This window comes from Callospermophilus lateralis, chromosome X (assembly GCF_048772815.1).
Source record: "Callospermophilus lateralis isolate mCalLat2 chromosome X, mCalLat2.hap1, whole genome shotgun sequence".
NCBI classification, from domain to species: domain Eukaryota; kingdom Metazoa; phylum Chordata; class Mammalia; order Rodentia; family Sciuridae; genus Callospermophilus; species Callospermophilus lateralis.
Genome location: NC_135325.1, coordinates 87831334 through 87845235, shown reverse-complemented (window position 1 = coordinate 87845235; position 13902 = coordinate 87831334). Strand labels below are relative to the sequence as shown.

Sequence of the window (13902 nt, the reverse complement as noted above, 5' to 3'; positions counted from 1 at the left end):
GCCTGAAGGATAAAGGAAGATATCTGGTATAACAGCATCATGGGTAGGAGCAGAAACCATAATGAGTGTCTTCCCTACAACAGTCAACATTCAGCAAAGAGGTCAAGTGACTGGACTGGGGTGAGCATGAGATGGATGAGGTCAGAGACAGTAGGGATCTCTCTGGGAACCATGAGGACATTATGGGCAATTGAAAGGACTTTGACATTCATTTAAATTAATATGCAAAAACATGGTTGGAGAGGGGTAATCTGAGTATAGGAGTAACATAATTTGACTGTTTTCAAAGGATCCCTCTTGCTGTTGAGTGGAGAACAAATAGACTGGTGGCAGGGGCAGACTAGATGGGATAGGAAGATCTGGTAGAAGGTTTGAATAATAATGGAGTCAAAAGATGATTGTGTCTTTGGCCAGGGCGATACCTGTGAAGGTAGTGAGAAGTAGTCTGAATCTGTGGGTGTGAAAGAAATGTCAGAGTCGAGGATGGCTCCAGGTTTTTGGCCTAAGCAATTGGAAGAATGGAATTGTCATTTTCAAGAGCTGGATACCATGAGCTTTGAGCAGGTTTGAGGATAAGATCAGTTCAGTTTAGTCATGTTAACTCCCTCAGTTTGGTCATGTTAACTCCCTCATATCTCAAATACCATTTATTGTTGTCCATATTTTAGTTCTGTTTTTAAAAAGTTTTCCCAAATTTGGATATTTATTTTCAACATGTTAAATTGACTCACATTTGTCCTTTAGATATTTCAATAGGCCATTGATTTTGAGCACAAGTTTGGAGGTCATGAGTAGAGGCATAAATTTTAGAATTATCATATTTCCTAGCAACTGAAAAAATACAAACAAAAACAATTTTTTTTCACTCACGAGTTTGGCAAATCTTTTAAAATTAAAATATGTGAATAAAGATATGGGAAAAAGAGTACTCATATGCTTTTTGTGAGAGTATAAGTTGGTAAAGCCTATTTGGAGGGAAATTTGATAAATTTAACCAAAATTAAAAGTGTGTTTTTCTTTTGACCCAACAATTTCACTTCTAGAACTTTATCCTTTAGTTATGCTTACACATGTATACAGAAATATGTGTATATTTAATATGTTGATTTTAGATCTTTTGGATATACACCAAGGAGTTGTATAGCTGGGTCAGATGGTGGCTCCATTCCTAGTCTTTTGAGGAATTTCCAGAGTGGGTGTACTAATTTGCAGTCCTACCAACAGTGTATGAATACACATTTTCATCATATCCTCTCTAGCATTTATTATTATTTGTGTTCTTCATGATTGCCATTTTAAGTGGAGTGAGATGAACTCTCAGTGTAGTTTTGATTTGCATTTCCCTGATTGCTAAAGATGTTGAATACTTTTTGATGTTTGTTAGCCATTTGTACTTCTTCTTGTGAGGGATGTCTGTTTACATCTTTTCCCATTTATTGATTGGGTTGTTTTTCTTTTTTTTTTTTTTTTTTTGGTGTTAAGTTTTTCAAGTATACAGGCACATCAATGTTTATAGTGGCAAAATTCACAATAGCTAAGTTATGGAACCAGCCCAGGTGCCCATTAACAGATCACTAGATAAAGAAAATGTGGTATATATACACAACTGAGTTTTACTCAGTCATAGAGAAAAACAAAATTATGGCATTTGCTGGTAAATGGTTGGAACTGAAGAACAGCATGCTAAATGAAATAAGTGACTCAGAAAGTCAAGGGTCAAATGTTTTCTCTAATGTGGAAGCTAGATCACAGCCAGGGGGATGGTTGTGGCAGATCCCAGGAAATCAGAGGGGAGATCAGTGGCATAGAGCAAGGGGATTGAGGTAGAAGGAGGAGGTTCAGGGAAAGGGAGAAACTGCAAAATGAAATGGAAAAAATTATGCTATGTACATATATGAATATAACAGTGACTTTCATATTTATGTATATCTACAAAGCACCAATTAAAAATAAATAAATAGAGGGAAGACTAGTAAAGTAGAGGAAGGAGAACTGGGGAAGGGAAGAGGGGAGGGAGAGAGGAAGCACTGGGAACTGAAATGGAGCAAATTATATTCCATGCATGTATGATGTCAAAATGAACCACACTATTATATTTAATTATAATGTGCAAGTAATAATATTTAAAATATGTGCACAAGGACATTCAGTATTGCATTTTAATGAAAATTATTATTATATCCAGAGAATCATTAAGTACCTTATTATTTAGTCACCTTAGAGTACTAGATTTTAGTTCAAAAGATTGACAATGTAATAATTATTTTTAATGAATGTTTATTATGTGTTGGATATAATGCTAAATGTTTTGTCTTATATTATTTTTTGCTACCTATAGTCATTTCTAGTCATTAATTCATTGATGCATATAACAATAATTTTTTGCACCTACTGTGTGCCAGTAATAATATCTGCCTACTTATTCCATAAAAGTGGACTCAATTTTCCTGAACCAATAGCTCCTAATCTCTTTAGTATTATAATTTCCTTTGAGAAGCTGATTAAAGCTATGCTCCTTGTTCCCTGATAAATAAAATCATAAAATTTCTTTGGAGGATCATAAACATCCCCCTTAAGCTCTAGCAATTCTGTGGGACCTCAGACCAGGTTTATAATTTTTGTACTGGTATAGTGGTTCAAGTGCACACAAAGGTCAGATTAGGAGGTAGGGTGGGGCAGAAGACAAGGACAAACAGAAATCTTTGTAAGGCCAGCATGTATGGAAAATACTGGTTAAACAAAGATTTTTCTGCCAGGATGCTAAGATGTCAGGATGCTCAGGCCTCTTAGTGTATATTAATAGTGACACTTGGGCCAAACACTCCCATTTTCTCAGCATCCCCCTCACCATCCCCCCATCCTCTATCTCCAACTCCCAGGCCTGGACAACCTAAATACAGGCCTGGATGGACAGTCTTTCCATTCCTTCTTCAACTCCAGCCCTCACAAGGCCAAATGTAATTAGCCATGATCCCAAGCCTTCTGTCCAAGTGGCTGGAGAGCCTCTCCCGCCACCTGGGCATGGGGTTTTAACATAAATCCTTGCCTCCTGCTTTTTTTTCTCCTGCCTGTGGACATGTTCATAATTGTCAGGCAGGCTACTAGTAGGACATGTGCTTGAGAAGTCACAACTTTCATTATTTACCAGTGTTTCAACTCAGCAAAGGATAGGCAACACAAAACCTGGGGTCATTTCTGATTCTTTATGAAACAGATAGGAGATGGGACTGATGAGTCAAAGAGGTTTATTAGGGATTAACACCAGTAAAAGAGGGAGGAAGCAAGGGTGGGCAGGAAAGTCTTCAGACCTTGAGGTTTATCTAGCATTTGTGAAAGGAAATAAGGATAAAAGCAGAATAAGGCAAGCAGTGATGTGGCTTGACGAAGTCTCAGCCAGTCCACAGAGTTTTGTGGAGCAAAGATAGTCCATCAGAGAAGTCCTGCACTGGATGGAAATGGCAGGGTTTTAGCACGCTCACTGTGCCCAGTTATTTACTAGAGTCATGCAGCAGAGCCTTCAGGTGCTGCAGATGGAGGCTCTCAGCTACCTGTAATTAAAGCTCAAAGGTAAGCTCTTTCTTAAAGGGAGAATTGAGCAGTGTTCACAGCTGCCACATCTCTAAACCTCTAAACACCTAAATGATTACCAGGATGCCTGTATTTAGGCAGACCAGCACGACTGTGAGGCATCGCCTTATTTATGATGCTTCTAAGACAGCATATACAATTTGGGCTTGCTCCAGTGGGGGTGAGAGAGGCTCCAACCTTGGGCTATTGTAATTTCTTTTCCAGACATTTGTCTAAGCTTTACATTAATTTACTTACACATTTGGCCTTCTGTATCTATGGGTTCACATTTGGGGATTCCATCAACTGCAGATGAAAATGTTCAGAGAAAGAATTGCTTCTGTACTGACTATAGACATTTTTTTCTTGTCATTTTCCCTGAACAATACAGTATAACAACTATTTACATAGAATTTATATTATATTAGGTGCTGTAAGTATTCTAGAGATGATTTAAAGCATACTGGAGGTTGTGCACAGGTTATATGCAAAAATGCTGCCATTTTATATAAGGAACTTGAGCATCCATAGATCATGGTATGGGGGAGTCTTAGAACCAATTCTCTCCTGATATGCAGGGATGACTGTATGTATGTATGTACATAGCATAATTTTTTCCATTTCATTTTGCAGTTTCTCCCTTTCCCTGAACCTCCTCCTTCTACCTCAATCCCCTTGCTCTATGCCACTGTTCTCCCCTCTGATTTCCTGGGATCTGCCACAACCATCCCCCTGGCTATGATCTAGCTTCCACATTAGAGAAAACATTTGACCCTTGACTTTCTGAGTCACTTATTTCATTTAGCATGCTTTTCATGTTTATACTTGGTTCTAAAAGTCTTCCAGCCAGGGAAGTTAAGGAAATAAAATTGCTTGCAAAGATGTGCAATGAGTGGATACATGTATATACTTGATATATGGGCAGCTAACCATTCCTTAGGTTTGACTTCAACCATTTACAACACAACAATTGTGAACTATACATTAAGAGTATGAAAGGTCTGGTCTGAGTCCTGCTTCTGCCACTAAGTGGGAAGAATAACAGATATAGTGCCCCCAGAAAGATGGGAGAAAGGGTCATGGAAGTAGGAGGACCTCTAGTTCCAAGTTTTGTCATTGGCATCCGAGAGATTTGAGAGTGTGTGTATATATATATTTACGTGTGTATATGTGTGTGTGTGTGTGTGTGTGTGTATACAAACACATGCACCTGAACATGAGATTTTCAGGTGCAAGGGTTTCCTTTATCACCATGCCTTCCCTTCCAGAGTTATTATAAATTACCTCTTCAGGGAAAGTTGTTTTTTCTGGTTTCTCTTGCTGCTTCCTCCCCTTTTATTTTCAGTTGTTTGGAAAGCACCATCTTTCCAAATGTTCTCCAAACCCCTACCTCTGCCTGCAGCTAATTTTTCCTCTGGCTCCTTCCCCCAGGCTTGACATTTCTGGAAAATTTTAAAGTCAATTAATTGTTAATTCTGAGGATAAGCCCAGACCACTGGGAATCCTGGGCACTACTAATGAACAGATTAGCAAATTAAAGAAATCATTCCCTGAGACTCTTTCAAGAGCCATAAGCCTGGGATATGGGGTCAAAAGTGTCAAGGGAACAAAGAGCATGTTGGCCACCTCTCGAACCTCAGGGATCCAAGGTGGACCATGGTACCTGGACTTGGTAAATGTTGTAGGCTTCTCTTGTTGATTTCTTGCCCTTGAGTAAGAAAAGTGGAATTAATTTATCAGTCCACCCTTTTCTCTCAAAAATGTAGTCAGAAATTGCTAATCATTCCTTCAAGGACCCGAATCTTATTTTTTACAGCAACATAGCCAACTTTATCCATTTTGATTCAAATCTTTTTATAGAGCTGAAATTACCATCTTTTAAAGACAGTTGAAAAGGATGAGTGTCTGATTGTGGACAGTAAGCCCTACCAATTAATTTTACCCTAAAAGAAAGAATTTGGGGACTAGAGAAAGTCAATCACAAAGCCAAAAATATAACCATTGTATTTGTGCAGCACATGGTACGCACTTACCTGTTGTCTCATCTGATCCTCACAACTCCCTAGCAGGCCAAACAGAGCAAATATCTCCACTCAATAGCTGAAGACAGGAGCCCAGAGTAAGCAAATTGCCTAAGGTCACAATGTAATAAGGGGCAGAATGACCTTAGAGTACATCTCTTAGGGTCTGAGATCAGGATTTGCTCCTTAGAGACCACCACAGACTTTGTCAAACCAGAGATGCTGATATGCAGGTGTTTGGGTGTTTAAGGAGAGCGGGAAAAGAAAAAAAACCTGAAACTGACTTAAAATTTATTGAAATATAGCTTATGTAATATTGAATCATGTTCAAAAGCAGCTCTAATGAGATGCCTTTATTCTCTGAGTGAGCATCAGAAATAAAACAAGTTCATTTGTTTCTACTCCTTTTCACTACCTCATGCTATTCTCAGATTATGCCTAAAGACTAACCTAAACATTTGCTTTCTTAGCACTGAACTTCTGGTGCAAATGGAGGAATGGGAAGAATACAATGCTGCCCTTTATGGCCATCAACAGATATGACAAACCTGAGATGAGAAAGAAATTTCTGACAGTGTAATGTCACTAACATATGGCACCATTTTTTGGAAGCTGGCCCTACATCCCTAAGAAAAAAAATGCCAGTTGAAATAAGCAACCTCAGCTTTTTTGTTTTTCAAAGTGTTAGTACAACCAGTTAAATAAAAGTTTTAAACATCAACTGAGCTGGTTATGGCTAGCATTTTCAAAAAAAATAGAATTTAACAGAAAATGCCAGGAATACATTGCACGTGTAATCATTTTTTCTGTTTATTTATGCATCTGCATATTGGGTTATGATGTAAAAGATATGAATTATTGTGAATCAGGAAAATTTTGAAAGCCATCTAAGGATACATGTGCCTCAATCCCAGATTTACGCTGGATTCCAAGATCCTTCATTGGACATAATTCCAACAATGCCCTATACTTGTCTTTTAGTGATGTTAAAATGTGAAAAATATGTGCATCTTTGAAGACATGAAAATATTTGATTTTAGTGGTTATTGGCTCTTCTCATTCTTCCTAAAAAATGTCTGTCAACATATTTTAAATATAGAATTAAATTTAATGGAAACATTTTTTGTGGAACTCATCTGTACTTTGATTTCACTGCCTCCTGAATATGCCTTTTGGCTAGTTTCTCAAGGCTAGGATTTCTCACTTCTTACCAGTCTTCACTAATACCTCAAACAGGTGATCTTGGGAATGTGAATACATGCAGAAAAAGAGGAAGAATAAGGCAGTCTACAGAAAAAGTCCCAGATGTCAACCACTGCTTTCAACATTTTGATGCTAGTTTTAAATCTGAAAACCCTAAATATTGTAAAGAAGCAACCAGCTGTTTGGGAGCCTTAAAAACAAAAATCAAAACATCTTAAAACAAGCTTGAGAAAACTTTTCACAAGGCAAATTTTATTTTTCAAGTTATAAAAATATGAACATGTCAAAAATAGTCTAGTCCATATAAGAGCAGTTCCAGCCATTTAAAAGTTATACAGATTTTGGAGAAAGCAATTCACAACCATTCAATTCAGTTATTGCTAGCTATATGCAGCTTTTATTTGCGACTGTTATTCACAAGAGAAAGGGCAGTATTTGGGCATTTTGTTGCTGCTAGAGCTGCGGTTTAAAAAAAATCAATTCAAAATAAGAATAAGCTCCCTTTGAGTAGGAAATAATGTGCAATTTTTGATCAGTACTAAAAGAAGGTGTGGTTTAAATGTCAGTTCCACCCACTTCTCTCGTTTAATTCTATTTTGATAGTATATCAGAAATACAGTGTATAGCTTTGGGTGAGTAAATGAATTGCTGATTTTAAGATTAAGTAATAAGAAACATTAATCTTGGTTGCAATATAGAAACAAAGCTGGTACATCTAGCTTTAAAACATTATAAATTGCAAATATTTTAAAACAATAAGCAAGAACTAGAGCTAGGTTATTCTTTTCATTTTCAGTAGACAAGACATAAAATTAATCTATTTGATCTTTTGAAGTTTATCACGAAGATCTGTTGTTCTCTATTTTTCTCTCAAAAAAGGCAATGAGATAGTCATGTTAACAGGAACATGTTTTAAAATAAATATGCCCAATGTCATATGGAAGAATGAATCATAAACCAAATAATTTTAACTTTAAATAATAGATAATACAGTTAACAGCACAAAACATGGGGGTGAGTAAAACATAGGAATCTTTGGGCCTAAAATTCACTGGAAGACTTAGTTAAAGGTGTCACAAAGCGATAGCAATGGCTTTGTTTCCAACTTTCCTTCTAGACCCTGTTACAAGATTAGGCTTATTGCTGACATTCTACCCCCATAAGTTTTTGAATAAACAGATACATGATGGTGACAAGTATAAGGTGAAGTATAGAGACCTTAAAAAATCATTCTTAGAACAAATGTGACACTCATGACATTTGGCAAGGATACATAATAACTTAGTGATTTAAATCCTAAAAATAGGTTACATTTTTAGGAGGTAGTAAACGAATACAAAACTTTTACCATTTAGTCACACCCCCCCCCCCTCACTTTTGGCTTCAACCTTGGATATTTCTACATTTCTCACTCCCCATTCTCCCATTAAAGCTATTAGTTCTTCTAGCACTCATTACCAAAATTTCTAGACCTGGAGCTGCCAAGATATATGTCTTTAAGAAGTCTTAATCCACCAAATGCACCCAACAATCAAGTGTCAATTTAAAACATTTTACCTATTTAGTTATTAATTCACTTATAAAATAAAAACTCAAAATAAAAAAATTTAACACGAAAAAGTCTATTAAATATTCCACAAGCAATTCTAATATGTCATAGTAGTTATGAACTGATAAACTTACTATATATTGCAATGCATTACCAGTGTTAACTGAAAATAGGCATGTGGTTTAGTAAAAATTCAACCTATTAACCGAAAAAAAAAAAATCCCACTTACTCCCAGAGAGTTATATTGTGCTGATACTCCACAGATAGTATTACAAAAGAATTCCATTTTTGCAATAGGCTGGGTTCACAGTGAGTATGTTAGTAGCAAGATCATGTGTTTAACATTACTTTAAGAATGTCATTAGTGGAATGTATATAAGGCATGTAAAAAACTAGCATTAAAGCTCTGAAGGGCAACAAACCAAACTGGCAGCTGCTAGAAAAGGTGCTGCTAGGAATAAAAAAATACCGAAGAAACTTAGTTTCAGCACAAACCAGTTTACAGTGTTTTTCTAATTAAATGAATCAATTCACATAGACCTCTGCTTCATGAAATAGCAGAATAAAGAATAGACTTTTACCCCTTTAACTACTAGCCCAATCTTGAAAACGAAAGCAATCACTAGCAATCTTCCACACGGTGCTATTAGGAGTGGACTGAGCAGTCAGCAGAAAGTTCTGGTTGAAGTAATGTTGTTTGTTTCCATCAAACTTCACAATTCCACTGGTCACAACAAGAACTGTAGTCTGGGACTGGGTAGCTTGCTCTTTGTCCAAACACAAAGAAGAAAGAGATTAGTTTCTGTCTCTAAATAGGCAAATTTTCAGGCCACAATTGCTTATGATCTAACAATGAAATTTCCATAAACATTCTTTACCTTAAGCATAATCTTGAACATGTATGTTCAAATCCAGAAAATGAAATACTATTTTCAAAAATATCAAAATTACTTTTGATCTAGAAAGATTTGGGGGTAATCTGAAGTTTCAAAATAAAGAACTTAGGACCATTTGCTTCCTGTATATATTAATATTTCATTAGCTTTCTAACAGAGCTTTATTGATATTTTACTTAAGTTATTCTTCAACAACTATAAAGGAAAAATAATCACCCTAAACAACTACTTAAGATACTAAGGACCCCACCTAGAGGTAATTATTATAAAATGCATCAATTTACTCTAAATCAAATTCTGTCTGGCTTAAAGTCATCCTTTCACATAAAAGAATAAATTTTCGTGAAATTTGAATATGCTGTAAAATACTGAAGCACATTAGAGATATGGCATAAATTTTCTCTGGAAACAGGGTGTGATGATGTACACCTATAATCCCAGCAACTCAGTAAGTTGAGGCAAGAGGATCAGAAGTTTTAGGTCAGCCTCAGGAACTTAGTGAGACCTTGACACAAAATAACAAATAAAAAGGGCTGGGGATGTGGCTCAATGGTAGAGGACCCCTGAGTTCAACCCCCAGTACCAAAAAAAAAAAAAAAATCTCTGGAAATACACTTCATTAACAAAAATAATATTTAATCTCTATTTCTCATATAACTTTCAATAGGTCATAATTCCATAGTCTACCAAAACCTATTAGTGATTCTATGGAGTGAGAAACATCTAATGGAAGACCAAGATGAAATTTTCACATTTAACTTGCTCAAATAAGTAAATATTTCTACCACTAAGTTATTTGCCACTTTTGGTATAAAAGCTTAGTGCCCACTAAGGAAAATAAAGGAAGTACTTTGAAAGATCATCTTACCATGGACTGGTTGGCAATCTAACATATTGACCTGGAACTCACTAGAAGGCAACATCTCGAAAAAATTACTTAGGGCATCTAGCCCTGTAACAACATTTCCATTCCATATTAAAGTGGCCTTGTCCAAATACAGCCTGGTAAGTGCCTATAAAGAAAGAAAAGTTTTAAAAGGGATTTTTTTTTTCCCTCAGATAAGCATTTTCTAGAAATGGATTAAAAGGTTGTGCATGGCATATAAACACTTTCACAGAACCTGCAGGGTGCTGGGTTCGATCCTCAGCATCACATTTAAAAATAAAGATGCTGTGTCCACTGCCCCATTGCCACCAGAAACCAACGTGAGCTAAGTGTCCATTTTATAGTTGGCCTTAAATATTATGCTATCATTTCTATATTATGCAATAAATACATTTTTCATATTTCCTTTTCAGTCATAATGAGAAAACCTTGCATCCAAACACAGAGTATAACAGTTTTGCTTTCTGTTTTAAATTGAATTAAATGATCACAAGTTCTAAGTACATACAGCCTCAAACCAATTTTGTTTTCTGTCCTTTTATTGGTGGGGGTGGGTACTAGGGATTGAACCCAGGGTCACTTGACCACTGAGCCACATCCTCAGCCCTATTTTGTACTTTAATTAGAGACAAGGTCTCACTAGTTGCTTAGCACCTTGTTTTTGCTGAGGCTGGCTTTGAATTCATGATCTTCCTGCCTCAGCCTCCAGAGCCGCTGGGATTACAGGCGTGCACCACCACGCTCAGATTATTTTCCGTACCTTTTTAAATGAGAATTAACAAAGTTCCAATCAAGCCCTACTATAATCCTAGTGGTTATATACGTGAAATAATTTGGTGTTTGTATGTATAAGGAAAAATTAGTTCCTTTTGCTACTACTCTATTAGCATAATATTTCAAAAGCATCATGAGCATTTATAGAGCTCATAATTGAAAGGGTCCACACAAAGGAAAATTCGAATTACCACTTTTTTTTGTACCAAAAACTGAACCCAGAGGCGGCACTTAACCACTGAGCCACATCCCCGCCCTTTTTATATTTATTTTTTAAAATTTTGAGACAGGATCTTGCTTAGTTGCTCAGGGGTCGCTAAATTGCTGAGATTGGCTTTGAACTTGTGATCCTCCTGCCTCAGCCTCTCAAGACCACACCTAGCTCAAGTTACCTCTTTAGGGTTAAGGGACATATAATTTGCTTTATTAAAATATTTAACAGGTCAAAAGACAACAGATGCTGCCTTTTATTACTACTCTATTTTTGAAAGCAGTGAGACACAAGAAACATTCATGACATGGAATAATACACATCCACTGCCAAACATCAGTGGCAGAATCATCTGTTATCTTCTGCCTTTAAAAACATATCTTGGAGAAAGGGTATTAAGTTTTGTATCTCCAGAAAATGTTCTCTTTAAAAATAAAGCACAGTTTTAATGTTGATTAAAACAAGTGAGACTTAGGTAAGACTCACTTGATCACATACTGAAATAATTACATAGACATAGAGCCCAGTGATAAATCAATAAAAATGCTGATAAAGTGATAACTTGGTCTGTTGAAGTAGAAGCATTAACAATATGTGGATTCTCTTTTAAGTGCCAGCTGTAGTTGTTGAGTCTTAAGTAGAAATTATCTATTAATATATTAAATAAGGAAACATCCCTGTAAAGACAGATCCTTCCACTAGTACTGATATTTCTTTCACCATACTGGTTAAACAATGGGACTAAGAAAATGTTACATAATTAAGTAAATATATGCTGGGCTCCTCAGTGCAGTGCAGTATTTAAGTCTTATTAACTACCCTAAAAATAAAATGTGCTTAACAGAAATTAGCAATTCATTCAAGGACCTGGAAATAAAGGCAAACCTATGATATGATTCCAGATTCCAACTATCATTACTACCAAACAAACCTTTCCATAATCAACTGGTGTTAAACACATCCATAGTTATCACTTCTGCAAGTTAGATAAATAGCTGGCTCAAAAAAAAAAAAAAAAAAAAAAACCAAACCTGGTGGACCTGGGGTTGTGGCTCAATGGTAAGAATGCTTGCCTAGCAGTATGAGGCACTGGGTTCAATCCTCAGCACCACATAAAAAATAAACAAATTAAAGGTACTGTGTCCATCTATAACTAAAAATAATTTTTAAAAACCTGGTATTTGGCCTGGGAATGTGGCTCAAGCGGTAACGCGCTCGGCTGGCATGCACGGGGTGCTGGGTTCCATCCTCAGCATCACATGAAAATAAAGATGCTGTATCCACTGAAAACTAAAAAATAAATAAAAAATTCTCTCTATTTTAAAAAAAACCTGGTGTTTTAATAAAGTGGTATCACACTTACCCTTCTTCTTTTGTCCATTGTCTCATAGTAAATATTAACAAATTCCTCAGCAGCTCTACATGCCTGATCTACATACATTTTAAAATCCTACAAGAAAAATTACAGAAAATTATATTAGCATCCATTCAACCCCTCAGAAACACAAAACAAACAGAAGCTGATGATTTCCACCACTATGTAGCTTTTTATAGAGAGTTCAAGTTCTTCCCCATAAATCTAGACATTTTAAAAGTTAGGGCTTGAAATATTCCAATTTTTAAAATTTTCACTATGTTTAGGTCAAGTTTTTTAGGGCATAATCAGCTCAGTGAATTTTTTTTTTTTTTTTTTTTTTTTTTTTTTTTTTTTTTTTTTTTTTTTTTACTCTTCAAGCAGAAAAATTCATAATCTTTGCTTGGCAACTAAAGAAAGGAAGACTCAGAATTTTATATATCATTAACCTTAAAATGACACAGTTTGAACCTTAAAGCTGGGGAGAGGGTTGACTTATCTCTGAATAAGTTTGGAAAGGACTGAGTTCGTTTGTATGACCAATCTCAAAAGTTGCTCAATGAAAAAACTGTTTCAAGAACTACTTGAGAAACTAGACAGCTCCACTTAACAAACTTTCTCACATTACTTAAACATTCACTACTGTTTGTAAAAGTAGTATTAAAACGGATAGGCTGACGGGGTTCCCGCAAGAGGGTGAAGGACTAAGTACCTCCTTCCTCAGGTATTTACTGGGCTAGGATTATTATTTGAGTCAAAAATAATGAATCGCAAGTTTCATTTCCTTTTCAGGTGATCGAAAGTGATTCAGAACGGGAGAAAATACAAAGGACACGGTAAGCCATGAACAACAGACCAGAACACCCACCTTCCGTTCCCCTACCTCAAGGTCCTTTCAGATACCAGAAAGAAAATGCACGGTTTGCGGGGCGGGCAGCAGACAGTGGGTCCCGCCCCGGAGGCCAACGGGACAGACCCTGATTCGCCATTTGACACGTGACCAACAGCCGGCACCAGGCTTTCACGTCCCTCCCCTTGGCAGCCCAAGCCCCGGCGCCCAGGCGTCCTGCCGGGACCCCGCACACTCACCACCGACATGGTCCTAGGGGAGCTTGGATAAGTATGTTTCGGCTGTGGCGGCGTGACTATGTCCTCACGTGTTTGCCTCGCTCGGCTGCAGAATGAGGAAATATTTAGGAAAGCAGCGAAACCCGCCAAACGCACACAATTTTCTACCCGCCCATTCTCTCCCGGAAGTAGCTAGGTCCGTTGTAAAAGCACTCCGACGTCCCAACCTTAAGCCCTACCTCGCTTCAGTTCCGACGGAGCCCTCCCATCTGCCTTACTTACTTCCTTGCTGGATTTAGTTTAAAAGTAGTGGGGGAAATCCACTTTGTCTCGAAAACTAAAATTAAAAGTATCCCAATTTTCAAACACGCA

The 13902-nt window shown here is 36.8% G+C and overlaps 1 protein-coding gene across 3 annotated transcripts; it reads right to left on the bottom strand.

Moving 5' to 3' along the window:
- Positions 1 to 7021: 7021 nt before the first annotated feature.
- Positions 7022 to 13630, bottom strand: LOC143396541 (NTF2-related export protein 2). Of its 3 annotated transcripts, none has more exons than XM_077106680.1 (4): positions 13552 to 13630; positions 12472 to 12558; positions 10106 to 10250; positions 7022 to 9108 (listed from the first exon to the last, which is right to left on the bottom strand). In XM_077106680.1, exons 1-4 carry the CDS (start codon positions 13558 to 13560, stop codon positions 8927 to 8929), a joined length of 423 nt encoding a protein of 140 aa, XP_076962795.1. In that variant the 5' UTR covers positions 13561 to 13630; the 3' UTR covers positions 7022 to 8926. The 3 variants fall into 3 exon arrangements, with proteins under 3 accessions (XP_076962795.1, XP_076962796.1, XP_076962797.1); XM_077106681.1 differs by lacking the exon at positions 13552 to 13630 and adding an exon at positions 13331 to 13410; XM_077106682.1 differs by lacking the exon at positions 13552 to 13630 and adding an exon at positions 13346 to 13389.
- Positions 13631 to 13902: the final 272 nt, after the last annotated feature.